The sequence below is a fragment of the Budorcas taxicolor genome, chromosome 14 (assembly GCF_023091745.1).
Source record: "Budorcas taxicolor isolate Tak-1 chromosome 14, Takin1.1, whole genome shotgun sequence".
Classification (NCBI taxonomy): domain Eukaryota; kingdom Metazoa; phylum Chordata; class Mammalia; order Artiodactyla; family Bovidae; genus Budorcas; species Budorcas taxicolor.
Genome location: NC_068923.1, coordinates 39528629 through 39547173, shown reverse-complemented (window position 1 = coordinate 39547173; position 18545 = coordinate 39528629). Strand labels below are relative to the sequence as shown.

General features: G+C 46.4%; 1 protein-coding gene and 1 pseudogene across 1 annotated transcript in view; both read right to left on the bottom strand.

Moving 5' to 3' along the window:
* RAB2A (RAB2A, member RAS oncogene family) overlaps positions 1-8508 on the bottom strand; it is a 65127-nt gene extending 56619 nt beyond the window's left edge. The window contains exon 1 of the mRNA XM_052651467.1: positions 8206-8508. Within this exon, the coding sequence (XP_052507427.1) occupies positions 8206-8251 (46 nt within the window). The 5' untranslated portion in view covers positions 8252-8508. The remainder of the gene's footprint in view (positions 1-8205) is intronic.
* On the bottom strand, positions 8324-18237 carry LOC128059174 (elongation factor 2-like; annotated as a pseudogene).
* Between the last annotated feature and the right edge of the window lie 308 nt (positions 18238-18545).

Sequence of the window (18545 nt, the reverse complement as noted above, 5' to 3'; positions counted from 1 at the left end):
GTCACTTCAGTCGTGTCTGACTCTGGAGATACTATGGACGGTAGCCCGCCAGGCTCCTGTGTTCATGGGGATTCTCCAGGCAGGAATACTGGGGTGGGTCCCATGCCCTCCTCCAGGGGATCTTCCCAACCCAAGGATCCATCCAGCATCTCTTATGTCCCTTGCATTGGGAGGCAGTTCTTTAGCCCTAGTGCCACCTGGGAAGCTCATGTTCAAATATACTACTTGTATATCTACATTTTTCACCATACTGTATTCTTTTTAAGAGAACCAGAAGAAAATGTCTTTCAAGACTCAAGGACTAAGTATATGAGTACACATACTTTTAAAAATTGATGATTACTGTAAGTAAGTAGATGAGAGAGAGTTCTCTGCAGTACAGTTCACTTTAGCCCCCGAGTTGTGTCCGATTCTGTGACCCAATGGACTGCAGCACGCCAGGCCTCCCTGTTCGTCACACCTCCCGTAGTTTGCCCAAGTTCACGTCTACTGCATCGGTGATGCTGTCCAACCATCCCATCCTCTGACATCCTCGTCTCTTTCTGCAGTGGTGCTAAATACAGTGTCCACTTCAAAAAAGTGTACAAAGCATGGATATTAATGCTATTTCTGACTTCAATTTGTTTCTACCTACTGCTTCTCCTCAGCCTGCTATAGTACGGAGGATAAAAACCCCACTCCCCCCCTTCAAGACACACACACTCTAATCAATCCCCAGAACCTATGGGTATGCTACCCTACAAGGCAAGGCGCCCATACAGATGTGATTAAGATTACAGACCTCAAGATGAGGAGATTATCCTCGATTATCCAGGTAAACCCAATCTAATTATATAAGTCTTTAAAAGCAGAAAACCTTTCTAGGCTTCAACGAGAGATTGGATGACTCAAGAAGAGTCAGAAACACGTGGCACAGAAGGACCTGACCCACTGTTGCTTTGAAGATGAAGGAAGGGGGCCCTGGGCCAAATCACGTGACTAGGTGGGTAGACTCAAGAAGCCAGGAACTGATGACACCAGCAAGAAAACGGAGACCTCAGCACAGAACAATTCCGCCAACAACCTGAATGAGCATGGACCCTCCCGAAGGGAACCCAACCTGCCAAGAACTTGATGGTAGCGTAGTGAGACACACATCAGACTTCTAACGTGTACTGCCACGTACATGAACTTATGCAGAACTTCAGAACTCTAAGATTTGCATTGCTGGAGCTGCTAAGAATATGGTGGTTTGTTATGTTAGCAACATAAACTAATACACTCTCTCTTACTTGCATTTAAAACTGTAGAAAGGGCACTTATGTAAGTGCCCTTAAATCCTTTTTGAAAGGAGAAATAAACTGGTCAATGTGTGCAGCCTAAGCAGCAGAGGCTGCCTAGCGCACGTTCATCGTGTTTTGAGGCACTAGCTCTGTGCCTTCAAGAACTTCACTCATCATCCATCAACATTCATCTTCTTTATTCCCTCAGATTGGACCAGAAACACAGTAACAGTCAGCTACCCCTGAGAATGGCAACACTCAAGAACAAACTGGAGAAACTTAGAGGTACAGCATAGCTATGAAAAGTAGAAGAGCTTGTGGGAGAGAAGAAATAGTTTGCCCCAAAGGACACAGCTCAGTTTCTTCATCTATGAAACGGTTACTTCACACAAGGCAGTTAAAGGATTAAAAGCTTTCGATACTGTGCATGAACTACAAAAAGTGTAGAGAATTCCTAAGAATCCACTAGGTAGACAGAGTGCCAAAAACTAATGTGATGGAGATTTCTCCAGGATATGCCTCAGTGGTGGTAGTGTTAGTCACTGAGTCATGTCTGACTTTCTGTGACCCCACAGACTGTAGCCCACCAGGCTCCTCTGTCCATGCTCTAGGTAAGAATACGAGAGTGGGTTCCATCCCCTTCTCCAGGGGATCTTCCCAACCCAGGGATTGACCCGAATATGCCTTAGCAATTACTTGAAATCCCAGAGAGCAGAACACCTGACAGTAGGAAGGAAGGAATTTTAGAAAAAGTCAGGCAGAGAGGCTCAGCACTGGCAAGGAGAGGAGCGCCACACACCACTGCAAAGGACGGTTTCAAAAAACACAGACGTCCAGGACTCGCTGCAGAGCCACGAAAACAGCATCTCCAAGGACGAGACCCAAGTTGTCTGAGTTGAGGAACACTGCAGGCACTAAAGGAGAAGGCGATGGCACCCCACTTCAGTACTCTTGCCTGGAAAACCCCATGGACAGAGGAGCCTGGGGGGCTGCAGTCCATGGGGTCTCGAAGAGTTGGACATGACTGAGCGACTTCACTTTCACGCATTGAAGAAGGAAATGGCAACCCACTCCAGTGTTCTTGCCTGGATAATCTCAGGGACGGGGGAGCCTGGTGGGCTGCCGTCTATGGGGTCACACAGAGTTGGACACGACTGAAGCGACTTAGCAGCAGCAGGCATTAAAAAGGGTGACTATGAGTGTATGACAGCAGAGGGAACTCTGCGTCTCTTTGCTGGGTGTCCTTTACTTACAAGAGAGGAATAACAGCTAGAATGTGGAGTATTTTAAAACCTGCAAATGAACGTGACTGATAAAAACAAATGGGGAAGTGTCACAGAAAACGAAAAGTCAGAGAGAGGGACAGGGCCAGTCAGTACGTGGTTGTATCTTTTGTGGCAAAGGACACAGCCTCCCAGACTGAGGATGAGCACAGAATAACAAAATCGAGCAAGCACAGCTGGGCCAGAGTGAGGGAAAAACAGCTGAGCTGGCAAAATTAGGATCTGCTCAAGTCAAACAGCAAAACGACAGGCTAAGAGGAGAGCTGTTGAGATAACATGGGGGAGGAGGAGCAGGGGGAGAGATAAAGGAGGAAATTAATTTCACGTTGGAGTGGGAGCAGCAATGGAGTGGGGACAGAAAGGACAGGAGCACTAGACAGAAGAGTGGGGCATGACCGGAGATGCGGAGGCAGGTCCACCAGGAAAGAAACGGGCAAAGGGATGAGAAACCCAGGGCCGCGGCCTCTGTGGCTCAAAAAGAAGTCTCAGGAGCAATATAAATATTAGGGGAAGCAGGCAGCAAATACACTGTGGGAAGCAAAGGGAAAGGGGAGTCAAAAATCCTGAAGGACAGTAAATAACATGCAGAATGCCAAAACTTCAAGTAGATTCTGGGTGACATTAAAAGATATGTTTCAGGAATGTAGCTCTCATTTAATAAAACAACTAAACACATCCAAAAATGGGCAGAACTAGGCACTATAGTTTAGGGATGTGTTAAGTGAGACGTCTACGAAGAAAAGCTAAGGAAGGACTAATACAGAATTCAGGTGAGAGGAAGCCTTGTGGAGACTCAAGTGATGAGGCTCTTTATTTCTCTCGAATGGGTTATCTGATTCAACTCTATTCTCTAAACTGTGTTAACATATACTATGAATTTGTTTTACATGTATGATATATCTTATAATTTCTAAAAAGTTAATGAAATTTTTCTACCTCCCAACTTCCCAGTTTGTTTTCCTACTGTGTGTTTTCCGAAACAGTCTAACAAACTTGCTCATGTAATTATATAAAACGATTAGTGTTTCTGGCCTTAGGTTTTACAACATGAAGCTCCACTTTACAGATCGAGTGACTCAAAATCACTGAGGGTCAGGCCCTCAATGATTCCTTAAAAGAAAAAAAAAACACCAAAAAACCAATACACCAGGTGACTCATAAGAATCTAAAGAAACTCAAATTAGAGTGTCCCAGAGGAAGACGTCTTCCTGCTGCTACAGTTCCAAACCTACAAAGAATCAAATACTGTTCTTTCCCAGAATCCTCTGGGATTTAGCCCCTGCCCTTTCACTAGTAATTTCAAACTTTTGACCTCAAGTCTCCCCTATCCGAATAAACACACACACACCAGCCAACTTGATCTTTCAATCAACTCTAAACTTCTCACTCTTTCCTTCTCCTTCACATGCAAAGTCTTCAATAAAATGGTCCATGGTACAGCTCTGTTCTCAACTTCCCAGTATCACAGGGAGGTCTGGCGTGCTGCAGTCCATGGAGACACAGAGTCAGACAACAACAAATATCACTATGTTTTAAAAACATCAATGACTGAGCTACAAACATGTACTTGCAATTATCTATTAGATATCTCCCCTTTCCCCACCTGGCAAATCAAGTATTATCTTCCAGGCAGAGCCCTGCAGCACCTCCCCCAAGAGCCCATCCACTTATTTATTAAACATGTCTGATACTGAATGCCTACTCTCACTTTTAAAACAAAGTCAAAAACATTCCAAACAAACAAATAGATTATTTAAGACGCTGTAGCAATGGCACCCCACTCCAGCACTCTTTCTTGCCTGGAAAATCCCATGGACGGAGGAACCTGGTGGGCTGCAGTCCATGGGGTCGCTAAGAGTCGGACACGACTGAGCAACTTCACTTTCACTTCTCACTTTCATGCACTGGAGAAGGAAATAGCAACCCACTCCAGTGTTCTTGCCTGGAGAATCCCAGGGACGGGGGAGCCTGGCGGGCTACCGTCTATGGGGTCGCACAGAGTTGGACACGACTGAAGCGACTTAGCAGCAGCAGCAGCAGCAGTAAAGGTGATCAAAAAGTACAAACTTCTAGCTATAAGTCCTGGGGATGTAATGTACAGCATGATGAATACAGTCATCAACACTGTACGGAACAGCTGAAAGTTAGGGGAGTATATCTTAAAAGGTCTCATCACAAGGAAAAAACAACTTTCTAGCTGTGTGTGGTGATGGATGTTAATGAAACTTATTGTGGTAATCATTTCCCAACATACTTACTTACCAAATCATTACAGCTGTGTGCCTGAAACTAAAACACTGTATACTTCAATCATATCTCAAATTAAAAAATACATTCAGATGTTATTAGAATAAGGTGTGTTCAGGCTTGTCTTATTTCAACTCCACTGTCGGTATCCATCAGGCTTCTCTGTCCATGGAATTCTCCAGGCAGGAATATTAGAGTAGGTTGTCATTCCCTTCTCCAGGGGATCTTCCCGACCCAGGAACTGAACCCAGGTCTCCTGCTTCGCAGACAGATTCTTTAATGACTAAGCTACGAGGGAATCCCTTCTCATACAACACTTGTCCTTAAAAGTTTTTAAGCAAAAAACAGGCAAACCAAACTGTGGGGTGGTTAAATAAAGAAAGAGAGGAGGGAACTAGTACAGGGAGCTAGGGAAGGGTGGGGTTTGTTATCACCCTGCAAGAATGAATGAATGAACAGGAGCTGCTAAGGTAATAAAAAACTCTGACCTGACTTTCAGTTTGGCTCGAGTTGGGTTTTGGGGAGTGGAGCCCAGAAGAAAGGGTATTTCAGATAGAACACCACTAGGTTTGTGCTTCTGTGTACCAAGATGAGAGGCAGGAAAGGAGAAGGAGGGCAGTGATGAGATTGAATGGGAGGCAGATGCCAGAATTTAGAAGCAACAATTAAAGGTTTATTATAATTTTTCTCTCCTTCTGCATTTGATAATTATCTGCTTATGATATTAGTCCAGGCTTGTTAAAAACCAATTTCCACTTTATAGCTAGGTTTAAATGACACATTTTCCTAAATGATTTTTCAGGAATAAGGCGTTACCCATGAAAAATTTTAAAGCTATATTTTAACTGCACTTGGCCCTATAGTAAGAAAAGGAACATTTCAGCAATATCATGATCACTTGCAGTGTTTTCATATCTGTCCTTACTTAATCTATGGGGGGGCATGATAATAAAGACTGCTTCAATAGGGAGGAAAACTGAAAATCAGGAAAAGGAGTGATTTTCTTCATTTTAAAAATGCATGTTTTCCACACTATGACGTAAAAAAAAAATGAGGATGGCTCTCCCACTATTGATTTACTATCATTCTTGTGTGTGTGGGGCCACATTAAGTGGGTCTACTTCGAATTAAGAAAACATGGTAAAGGGGTCTGGTCAAAGTTGATATAAATAGAAAGTGGCAGAACTTGGCTAAAAAATTCTTCTGTCAAGTTATCAATGTATACTAATAGGAACATTATGGCCTGTTTGGCTATTCTTTCAATAATGTAATTCAGTATCTGGGGCCTACCTTCTACTAAGCTCTTCCTGGCATACAAAACCATGCAAAAACACCTTTTCTGCCTGCAAGAGATATGTAATCAAACACAAATGCCCACCCAAGTATCTACAAAACAGTCAGGAATTAATACAAAGGGGGATACATCCAGATAAGGAGGTGGAGTCACTTCCAGTTGGGATACCAGCAATGCCTAACACATCAAAAGAACTTAATAAACGCTGACTGTGAAATCATTATGTAAGACTCTAGTCAAACTTTGAGGACAGACAAATTTGGACAGAGAGGCACCCCAAACAAAGTGCAGGAGCAGCAGTGACCAGGTAAAAGCACAGGGCCTCACCGGCAGGAGGAAGGCAGGGACTAGTAACAGTGGGAAAGAAGACCAGTGTGGGAAATCATGCTTAGACCTGGAGGTCCCTGAAGGTCAAACAAACGAATGGAAAGGGAGGGATGGCCCCTAAGGGCCCTGTCTGCTCTTCCTGGAGGGGGAGAAAGGCGGCGCAGTGGACAGTCTATTGCCAAGTGTACCTGAACCAGGTGGCGACAGCAGCAACGGCAAGGATGAATGTCTTCCCTCTGAACTGCCTGGACACTGTTTTGGCATGAGGGTAAAGTCCCAAAGAACCCAGTACCAACTTGCTAACATTTGCAGCACCACTACTCCCAGCACAACTCTTCACCCACAGTAGATGTTTGGTAGGTATGCTCAAAGAGAGAGACCTGCAAAGGCTAATTTCAACGGTCACTACTGCTGATGTCTATAATCACCCCTTCCACTTCCCAAACCCACTCGTATTACAGTTATTGGGAATTTCCTCTTCCAATCTCACTGATACAACATAAATTAAAATGTACCAGTAGGCTTCGAAACCCCACTTCCTTCAGCATTTTAAAAAGCATATAAATTTGCTACATGAACATCTGCAAAACATTGCTTTATCCAGGATTCTGCATAGAGAACCATCAGGTTTCCACGCGCACGCCAAAAAACATTGCTGAAACACTATTTACAGCAGAAAATCTTTCTTTTAGGCAGCAATCAACATGCCTCTTGTGTTACTTATTCAACCTGACATATCACTAGTACAACCACAAGCTGCTGCTTACATTTCCAAAGTTGTGCAAAGGGTCCAAAGTTGTGCAAGAGTCATCACTGAAATCAGACTCTGGTATATTAATAGTTGTAACACCTGAACACGTCTTAGTTTCATTATTAGATTCACAGTAATGCCAAAAAATCCATAATTAAAAAATATATTTTCAATGAGTTTGACTACTTTGCAAAATACACTGGAATGTCATTTTAAGTGAAAAATAGCTGTATGTCTTTCTGCTTCAAATGGACATTAGGTCACCTGATTAACTGGCATTTGTGGGCCTGGATTTCATGTATCGGAAAAAAAGCCAGTATCCCCAACACGCACACGCAACCGAGAGCACTGAACGGCCTTGCATTACTATCAAATAACGCCAGTTTACACGTGGCAAAAGTCGACAAGAGACAGAACTCTTCCGTGTTTTAATGACCTCGAAAAGCATTCCCCAGGCGTCAAGTAATGGGATGTTACTTATTCTGACTTGGCAGTTCAGTGATAAAAATACATATATACACACACATATGTATCTTTTTTTTTTTTTTAATGTCTCCTTCTCAGCTAGCTGTCCCACGCCGGGGAGCGCTTTGCCCAGGCCGTGGCAGATGTGAACGGGTCGGAGAAGGTGGGATGTGTCAGGGAAGCCAAGACCCTCCTTCCATCCCCTTCTGCTCTCCCTGGGCCCCCCTTTTCCTTTCTCGGGAGCGGCGGCGAGGCCCAAGGTGAGAGGCTCCGGGCAGGGCGTGCAACCCTCAGAGCCAGGCCAGCTCCTCTATCATCTACTCCCCAGACCGGGCGGCGAAACGGCTGCCGCGGCCCCCGGTTGCAGGCCCGGCCTGGGCCGGGGCGGGGGCGACGGGCCAGGCCGCGGCCGCTCGCAGTGCCCACGTCACCAGCTCCAGCACTGCGGAAATGGAGCGGCGGGGAGGCGCCCGGCGGCGACCGAGGCTGCGCCGCCGCCCGACGCCGTTTGCCCCTCGGCCCCGGCCCCCGGGCCGCCGCCTCCCGGCCGGTCGGCCGCCGCGCCCCGGGCCTCACCTGTGTCGCCGATGATGATGTACTTGAAGAGATAGGCGTACGCCATGGCCGCGGCCGCTCGGTGCCAGGGCACACGGCTCCTCCTCCTGCTGCTGCAGCTCCTCCTCCTCTGCGCCCCTCACCCCGGCGCCACTCGGCCTCGAAAAGCCAGGCCCCGCCCGCCGCAGCCGCCGCCGCCGCCGTAAGCCGCCGGGAGTGAGGGGCCGAGGGGAAGCTGGACAAACTGACAACGACCCAGCCAAGGGAGACAGCGCCCGGCCGAGCACACTCGAACAATAACAGCCGCCGCGGCTCCTCCGCCCCGCCTCCGCGCCGACCCGGAAGTGCTGCGGCCGCTGGCGCCGCCGGAGGAAAGGGGAGGAACCCTGCACGCCGGCCGCGCCCCGCCCCGCTTGCTGGAGCCCCGCCCAGCCAGAGCCCCGCCCCCGCCGGAGCTCCGCCCAGCGCCGCGCCTAGCCGGCCGGGCCCATCTTCCCGGTCCACCCAGAACCGGGCAAGGCCGGGCGCCGGTCCTTCCGGCCCCTTTGAGCGGGCGTCGCCGGCGGCCGAGAGACGCTAGGGGAGGGGAGGGGCCGGGTGGCTCCGTCGCCGCGACGCGCGCTGGGCCGCGTCCTTCCGCTCTGCGGCGGGGACGCGGGGTACGTGGTGGAAGGCGGAGATCGCTTTCGGCGCTGGGCCTGCCCTGGGCTCGTGACCAGGGGTTTGAAAATGATGGAGCCGCTGGGACGGCGGGCGGGGGGGAGGGGTTGGAGGGCGAGGGTATTTCTGCGCTGGGGGACCGGGCTTTGACAGTGAAAATAATGGAAGTGTAAATCTGAAACCCTAAATCAGGGAATGTGAGGGGAACCTTGGTGTACCCCTACGGTGGAATACTGCGTTGTCTTAATTAAAAGGAAGAAAAAGCCTATCTTCTGCCAAGTGAAAATAAGGCACAGGACTCAGTCTATAAATATATACTTATGCAATGGCACCCCACTCCAGTACTCTTGCCTGGAAAATCCTATGGACGGAGGAGCCTGGCGAGCTGCAGTCCATGGGGTCGCTGAGAGTCGGGTACAACTGGGCGACTTCACTTTCCCTTTTCACTTTCATTCATTGGAGAAGGAAATGGCAACCCACTCCAGTATTCTTGCCTGGAGAATCCCAGGGACGGAGGAGCCTGGTAGGCTGCCATCTATGGGGTCGCACAGAGTCGGACACCACTGAAGCGATTTAGCAGCAGCAGCATGCTATATGTATTTATATATACAGCTATTATATGTAATAAGTGATATATAATACATATTTGTATATAAGTTGTATTGTTATGCAAATAAAGATAACTTTTTTTTTTTACTATTGTGTAGAAAAATGACAGGAATACACTTAAATACCCTTATGTACATAGTCTGAAAGGACACAACTGGGACCAAGGGTCGGAGGGAATATAGTTGCGGGGAGATCCGGTCCCTGGGTCGGGAAGTTCCCTTGGAAAAGGAAATGGCAACCCACTCCAGTGTTCTTGCCTGAAGAATCCCATGGATGGAGGAGCCTGGCTGGCTACAGTCCATGGGGTCGCAGAGTCCGGACATGACTAAGCGAGCTCACTTCTACTTTTCACTGAGGTTTTCGAGTGCAGTTTGGATTTTCAGTGCTCATGAATTACCTATTGAAAAATGCACTCAAAAGAACATAATGACTTCTTCATTCATTCAACTAACACCAAGTACATACTATATTTCCTGCACTGCTAGGCATTGGAACTAAAACCAGAGTCTGTTCTAAAAGAGCACAGATTTGGAAGAGGAGATGGAGAACAGGATAGTGTCAGAATAGGTTATCGAAAGTATATCATCTCTGAACTAGACATATGAAGGATGAGTAAGAGCTTGTCAAAAGGACAAAAGGTCTGGAAGGGAACTGAAATTTAGGCGCAAGAAACAATGTGCAGAGGTCCTGAATCTGTTGAGGGAATTCAAAGTTGCCTAAGGGAGCTCATTTGCTAACCCATGGCTTCTGCCCTTGGCAGTGGAAGGAGAGTTGTTGTTAGGGCAGAAGTGACTGGGAGACAGTGGCCCTGGTTCCTGTTGCCTAATACTTTCCTCTCCCTTTTGAAATCTGTCATTCTACTGCCACCTTCATGTGGGGCTGGCAGTGGTTGACTGGTATGTGGTTGAATGGCCTTTCTAAACATCAGCTCAGAGGGATTTTTCTTCAGTGTTTGGAAGTGGTTTTCAGAGATAGCACTCAAAAATTTGACATGAAAAATTACCAAGCATTTCATAACCTGGTTCACTTATCTTTGGTTTGGGAGGTGGGAGAGACGGTCTCTGCTCGAGTCCTCTGGAATTTCAAAGGTCATTTTGTCCCTCCCATCTGAGTGCCTTCACTCAAATCTTTCCTGACAACAGACACCTAGAAAGTCCCTGCCTTCCAGAAGAGAGTTCCCTGCTGTTCCCAAAAGTATGTTCTTTATCCATAGTCTGCACAAGACCACTCTGTGAGGATGTTACCCAAAGGGCTGGCATCCTTAGAATCAAAAGCATTCCCATGCAGTTACAGGAAGTGAACAATGGGATAAGTCACTGGTGTCAGGTCATGCGGGGGCTACCAGGGGTTGGTAGCTGCGTAGTTGGCATGCAGCAGTTTACTCAGTGAACACAAGGGGAACTGGGGAAAGAAAGGTCAGAATTGCATATGTAAAAAAAATTATAGAAAGGGTATGTATGGAGCTATAGAGGCAATGAAGTGTAAAGAGAAGGATTCAGGAAACCTGCCTTTGACCCTGGCCCTACCACAAACAGATAGAATGATTGTGGCAAATCTTTTGGCTTCCTAGAGAGTTTTGATGCACTCATCAATAAAGTGATCAAGTTACCTGGAAGGTCTATTCCAAGTCTGAAGTCCTTCAGTTTTATGTCTGTCCATCTCCAGATCTAAAGCACCTGTAAAGAGGTCGTAATCCTCTCATGAAGATGTCGTGGCCACAGGAATCAAGTGTTTGTTGTTCTTCCACAGAACTGAGAGGCATCAGTTACTGGTTCGCAGGAATTGTAACAATCAGTGGCGTTGAAAAGAACAAGGACTAGATTTTCCAAGTCCCTCCCTGAGCCTCAGTTTTCTTTTCTGGACAATGTAAAGAATAATTGCCTCAAAATTATTGCCTTTTCAGTTTTGGATCAAATGAGATAATGTATATGAAGGTATTTTGTAAATTCTGAAAAATATATACTTAATATGAGAAACCCTTCAGTTCAGTTCAGTTCAGTCTCTCAGTCATGTCTGACTCTGCGACGCCATGAATCGCAGCATGCCAGGCTTCCCTGTCCATCACCAACTCCCAGAGTTCACTCAAACTCACGTCTATCGAGTCAGTGATGCCATCCAGCCATCTCATCCTCCTGCCCCCAATCCCTCCCAGCATCAGAATCTTTTCCAATGAGTCAACTCTTCGCATGAGGTAGCCAGGGTTTCACTGGAGAAGCCCTTAGTGCTGCATATATTTTTAAAAATTACCTTGAGGAAGTAGAAGCCTTATCAGTACATAAATTCATGTTATAAAATCAGCTCCACTCCTGTCTCTCTAGTTTATGTCTCTATGTTTATTTTCTTCTATGTGTAATTCATGTTTTATTTTATTTTCTCTAAGCCTATACACTATCTTGAATTCTCTTTTAAATAATACAGAGTATAAATAAAAACCACACAAACTTCATCTCAAACATTATTTAGCCCCCAAAATCCAAAGACATTTTTCAAGAAAAATTTCTTAGGCAAAAATGATAGAAATAAACCGTTCTTCCCTTAAATCGTAGGATAATTCCTAGGATTTTCCATTCAGTTTATTTTCAGCTATTTCACTCCCCTGAGGATGAATTCTGATAACCTCATCTCTCAGTCTTACCTCACATGTGATCTGAAGATCATGACTATGAAATTTAAAGATAGTCTACATTCTCCAAGGTCTCCTTGTTCAAATTTTCCACGACATTTTTAAGTAGAGCATTACATTAGAATTTTGAATTTGCTCTTCCGAATCAAACTTTTCATGTGTTTAAACTTTCTCTGGTTTTGATGGCTCTCAGACTGTGGGAAGAGAGGTAGGGAGGAATAGGATAGGAGAAGAGTGGTTTGGAGTACTGTCATCATAGGTTCTTACTTTGGTTTCCATGGTTTCCTTGGCTAGCCCTTGATGCGCTCTGGGAGCCGTGCGATCCTTGTGAAATGGTATGCACAATGCTGTGTGTATTTGCGTATATGTAATTTTATGGGAGTGATCCCTGCATGAGTCCATGACCCAGAAATAATTAAGAACCATGGTGAAATGCTTTCAGCCATTTCTAAACACCATGCCAGAACTAATTTTCCTGCAAATACTAATAAGCTCAGTACCAGTTTTGGAGGAAGAAAGAGGTTCAAATGCTGAATTTATCTCCTATCAGTTGAGTGATCTTGGATAAATTACTAAACTCTCTAAGCCTTAGATTCCTCATGAGATGACACAAGTGCAGTGTCTAGCAAAGTGTCAAGATCGAAGGAGACGCTAAGTCAACACTGAAGTCATTTCTGCCTTCCCTTCATCCTCTGCCTGTCCTTCACCTCCAACTCGTCGCTAAGAACTGTAGGAGTTAAATAAACCCAACCAATACACTGCCTGGAGGAAGATTAGAGTCTCTTTGCGCTAAGTCATGGGTAGTTTTGGCTTGATGAAGGCTAACGGGAGAGGTACAGTGTTATCTTAGAAGACAGAATTTTGTTCTGGGAAATAAGGGTAGATTTTATAGGAGAGCCATCTAAACTGAGCCTCAAAGGACATTATCTTTCATGGTTACTGCTTTAAACCTAATCATTCCAAATGCTTCAACAGCCCTCTCCACTGTACTTCATTCACCTTACCCATTGCATCAGCTATTTTTATTCTTGCTGGGTAACACACTTAGCACTCCCTATCTTACTTTTCTACTTGTGACCTATTTCTGACCACTTGTCAAAGCCAAAGATGACCATTTTCTCTCTTCCATTCCATTCTGCTCCTTCTTTAAAGGTTTACTTGAAGAGACAAAATGGAATGATTGCAAATTCACATCCTTAATCAAAGTGTGTGCAAGTGAGTGAAGAAACTTTCTTTTATATGTTGTTCAGTTGCTCAGCCGTTTCTGACTCTTTGCGACCCCGTGTACTGCAGCACGCCCAGCTTCCCTGTCCTTCACCATCTCCCGGAGCTTGGTCAAACTTTGTTTGTAGGTTAGTTTTTTTAATCAGTGGACTTAACATTAATGATAGAACGGGATCTATGTAGGTGCGTGAATGAGAGAAACAGTGAATATTAGAATAATAATAAGCTCATAATAAGCTCAACCAAAATTGTGTTCTTAAATTACCCACTTTTCTAAGTCCCTTAACAGTCGCCTGGGGAAAGGCCCTATATTAGATTCCAGGAGGTCTAAATTATAGTCTTTCTTGCCACCAACAAGCTGACCCTGAGAATTTTTGTCATATACTCAACAGAAACAATAATTCCAGTTGCTAATAGAATTGCTGGGAGGTAGATGTGAGGGAACTCTGAAAAGTACGTTATTCCTGGTAGAAAGTCTATATACCAAATCTCAGTTGAATGATTTTCTGCAAATGTATCTAAGTACATTAGAAGACTGACCCTTACAGAACCGCATTAATGTCAGCAGTATTTTATTCTCTGCATTGGTGGGTTTTGTCAGCAGAGACTAGACCATGCAGTTACTTCAAACCCTTCCCTCCACTTATCCTTGCTATGTTCTATGTCCTGTGTTTATTGGTAGGGACCTTTATTTTGGAAAAGTCAGGATCATTATAAGAATGAGGAAACATGAGACATATACCTCATGTAGTGCGAAGAGAGAACCAATTATCACTCCCATGCGTACTTCAATTTATTTTAATCATTACCCATAAAGGTCTTTAAATTTTGATAAAGGGAAAACCATTTCTCTCCATTTTTGAGGACATGATAAGCTAGCTATGTCCCAACGGGAGATGTGGACACAGAAAACCTTCTGTCACTGATATCTTTTGTTAGAGATGGGTGCCAGGAACTATGAGATCACATGTCAACCTTCTTCCACTTCCCCTTCCTCCTGTATCAGGAAGATCCCCTGGAGAAAGGAATGACAACCCACTCCAGTATTTTGCCTGGAGAATTCCATGGACTGAGGAGCCTGGCATGCTGCAGTCCTTGGGGTCTCAAAGAGTTGGACATGACTGAGTGACTAACACTGTCCTCCTGTATACCCTTTATCTCTGCATCTAGCGATCTCATTATCAGAATATTCAACACATGGAGTGAGAGGAAAACGATATCAGAGAGTCACATTTTCACTTCTAAAATGGAGAAAATAGAAGTCTATTTCTTCCAGCTTTTTGATTTTAAAAAAGTTATTAAAAGAATAAACCTTTTCTTCCAAAATTGAGATTACCTCTAAAGACTCACATTTAAAAATCTGCAAGGTTAATTTAGATTTCCCTAAGAATCATTGCTGCACTTTTACTCTTTTAAATTTCTCAATTTAAGGAATCTGGGGATCAATTCTCAACAATTTCTTCAAATAAATAGATTTTTAAAACTACAGTATAACCTTAAAACAGCAATAAACATTTATTCTCATACCAAGTTTGCACATCAGAAATCTAGGAGCAGCTTAGCTCAGTGGCCCTGGCTTGGAGTTTTCTCACGGGGTTTCAGTTAATCTCTCAGCCAGATCTGTAGCCTATAGACACCTGAAGGCTTGACTAGGGCTGGATGGTTTATTTCCAAGGTGGCTCATGCACTTGACTGAGGCCTTAGTTCTTTACGACGTGGACCTCCCAGAGAACTGCTTACTATCTTTGTGACGTGGAAGTTGACTTCTCCCAGTGGGAGGGAGGTGAGAGAGTGAGCAGGAGGCCAAAACCTCAGTATCTTTCATGACCTATCCTTGGAAATCACTTCTGCTCTATCCTAGTTGCTCAAATGAACAGCTGGACATTTGGGTCTGGAGCTTAGGGGAGTGGTCTGAGCTCCAGGCAGAAATACCATATAGCTGGTTATGGTTATTGGGGCCAAATGTTTTTTTCAAGTGTCTGGTAGAGACTTGTGGTTCTTTTAGTTTTGTTTTTAAACCTCTTAATGCGTTTATTTTAAACTTTTTTTTGGACATTAAGTTTCCCTCTCAACAAAAAAGTATTGGTTGTCCCATCCCCTCCCCCAACCCCACCAGCCAGATCAGTCCCTGCTGTAAGAGCACTTCTGTTGCCCCTGAAATCTGGAAATAAATATCAAAAGAAATGGCATCAAGTCTTCATGTTGAGCGATGGCACGAAGTGGGCCCCAGAAACCTGTCATGCAGGGTGTTACCAGGTCTGGACAGCCTCAAGGTGTCATGGAGAATGTGGGGGCTTGTTGCTGTGGTTACCTGTCCCTGGGCGCGGGGGCTGCGCTGATGCCACCAGGTGGCTGGCTGCTCGGAGGCTGCCTGCAACCTGTCTGGGAAGTTGTCCAGGGCTGGGATGCCTTCCTTCAGGCATTTGTGCTTGCGTGTCTCCACCACCACTTGACTGGGCAGTTGGTGTTTTTGAAGGGGTCGCCAGGCAGGATCTGCCTGTGGTCGAACACACACTGGGGGAAGGCCTGGCCACCCGTGTTGGACCTCAGGTCAGTAGTAAAGCCAAAGGACTCATTGACAGGCAGGTAGGCCTTCCACTATAAACATGGGGGTGCCAGCCAGCTGGGTCTCCTCGAAGACGTGGCCCCGCTTCCTGTTCAGGACACCATAGATACCACCAGCCACTTGTTTTGGACACTGGATCTCCACAAGGTAGATGGGCTCCACGAGCCAGGGATGGGCGGTCAGCACACTGGCGTACAGGCAGCACCAGGCCATGGGGATGTTCTGGCCACCCCCACAGTGGATGGCATCGGTATGCAGTGTCACATCGTGAACGCCAAAGCACACGCCCCACATGTACTTCTCGCATAGCACCCCCTCCTTGGTGGCCCACTGGAAGCCAGCCGCCACACTATCCTTGATTTCACTGAGGTATTGCATGCCCTTGGCGATGTCCGTGAGAATGCTGGTGCCCATGCCGTCAGGGCCAAAGCACCAGATCTTGCGGGCCTTGGCCACATCCTACTCATAATTCTCGGCCAGGTAGTGGGCTCCCTGCTTGAGCTCCTGGCGGACAGACACCTTGCCCTTGATGTCCTTGGCCAGGCCATTGGGGAAGGGCCATGCCTTCATGTAAAACCTATTGTGCTTGATGGGGGACTTGGACAGGCAGAGCATGTTTGACTGCTCGCTGACAGTCTTCTGGTATGAGACAACTGGGTCAGATTTCTCTTGATGGGGATGCAGACATGGTCCTCCTCCATGTCCTTGAGGCAGATCTCCAAGTGCAGTTCCCCAGACCCCCATGATGATGTGCTCCCTGGACTCCTCGCTGATACACTGCACCATGGGGTCCGACTTGGCCAGCTGCTTCAGGCCCTCCACCAGCTTGGGCAGGCTGGCTGGGTTCTTTGCCTCCACAATGACCCTGACAACAGGGCTCACACTGAACTTTATCACCCATGTGTTGTGGCTATGCTCAAAGGTGGTGATGGTGTCGGTCTTCACCAGGAACTGGTCCACGCCCACCAGGCCCATGATGTTGCCACAAGACACATCCTCGATGGGCTCTACATAACAGCCCATCATCAGGATTGTCCTCTGGATCTGCTTCAGGTACAGGTCCTCCTTCTCCCCGGAGTTGGGCCCCATGATGCAGACCATCAGGCCAGTGTACACTACCCCCAAGAAGACCTGGCCAAAGGCATAGAACTGACCTTTGTCAGAGGTTGGCACCATTTTGGAAGTGTACATCATGAGAGGGCCTTTGGAATCACAGCTTTTAATGCCCATGGCTGCCTCATCGCCTGGGGGCCCCTCATACGGGACCTCACAATGGTACTTCTGGACCATCACAGGGGAGGGCAGATGGATGGTGATCATCTGTAGCAGGGTGTCCCCAGCAGGCAGCCAGCAGTGCATCACAGCCTTCAGAAGTGATTTGCCCTCCTTATCCTTATCTTTGCTGTCCAACTTGATGTCTAGTTTTCCAATTAGTTTTGCTATCTCCTCTTTCTTGAAGTTCCTGATTGCATCAGACATCTTGAAGATGGGGTCCAGGATGAGCTGGCAGAACGTTGCGGCAGCTTCTTATCATTGGGCTGTTGGCTGACTTGCTGAACTTTCTGGTGGGTGGATCAAAGTACCAGTCTCCCCACAGCTTTTTCATTATGTCCTCCACCTTCTTGGCCCGCTCAGCAGGCCCCAGCTGGCCTTCACCCTTGGCAACAAACTTGGCCACATACAACTCTGCAAACTACTTCAGGGTAAAGGCCCAACTGTGGAGACCAGACCCGAAGCCAACAGTACTGAGGATGGGGTTGATTATGATATTGCCCATGGGGCCGCTCTCGCCCTTGCCATAGGTGGAGATGATGATGTTGATGTTCTCCACAATGTGCTGGAAGGGCTTGTAGAGCTCCTTGGGCTCCTTCTGCAGTTCAAGCAGGGCCCAGTCCGTCTTGTTCATCATTAGCACCGGCTTGATTCCCTTGGCGACAGCCTGGCACAGCACCGTCTCTGTCTGCACACACATGCCCGACACGCAGTCCACCATCACCAAGGTGCTGTCGGTGACATGGAGTGCAGCTGTCACCTCTGAGGAGAAGTCCACGTGCCCAGGGGAGTTGATGAGGTTGATGAGGAAGCCAGAGCCATCCCTGCTCTCCTTGCTGAAATTCAAGTTGTTCTCTGAAGGCTTGTAGAAAAGGGAGATGGCCATTGACTTGCTGATGCAACACTCCTGCTCATCCTTCCGGGTGTTCGTGAAGCAGGTCTCCCCAGACCGGGCAGAGGCAATGATACCCACCTTGCACATCAGGAAGTCCATCAGAGTGGACTTGGCATGATCCACGTGGGTGATGGCGCCCATGTTCCTGATGTTGGCTTTCTTGTCCATGATGGCCCGGATCTGGTTTACTGTGAAGTTCACCATGGTGGTGGATGGTGGTGGTTTCTCCCAGGCAGATCCAAGTGAGCTAGTTCTTGCCGAGGATGGTGACGATGATGTTGGAAGAGAACCAGATCTTCTATTATATGTTATCTATGTGTATGTTCTGTGTATCTATTAAGTATCTGACAATTATTGTTAAACTTCACATACATTTAATACAATTGAAAACGTGTAACAAACCACCCAAATCATCTAATCTTAACAAATCTGGTAGCTTTTAATTTATGTATTTTTATTTTTTGCATTTTACCCTGAGAGTTTTATTTTAAATTGGAGTATAATTGACTTTC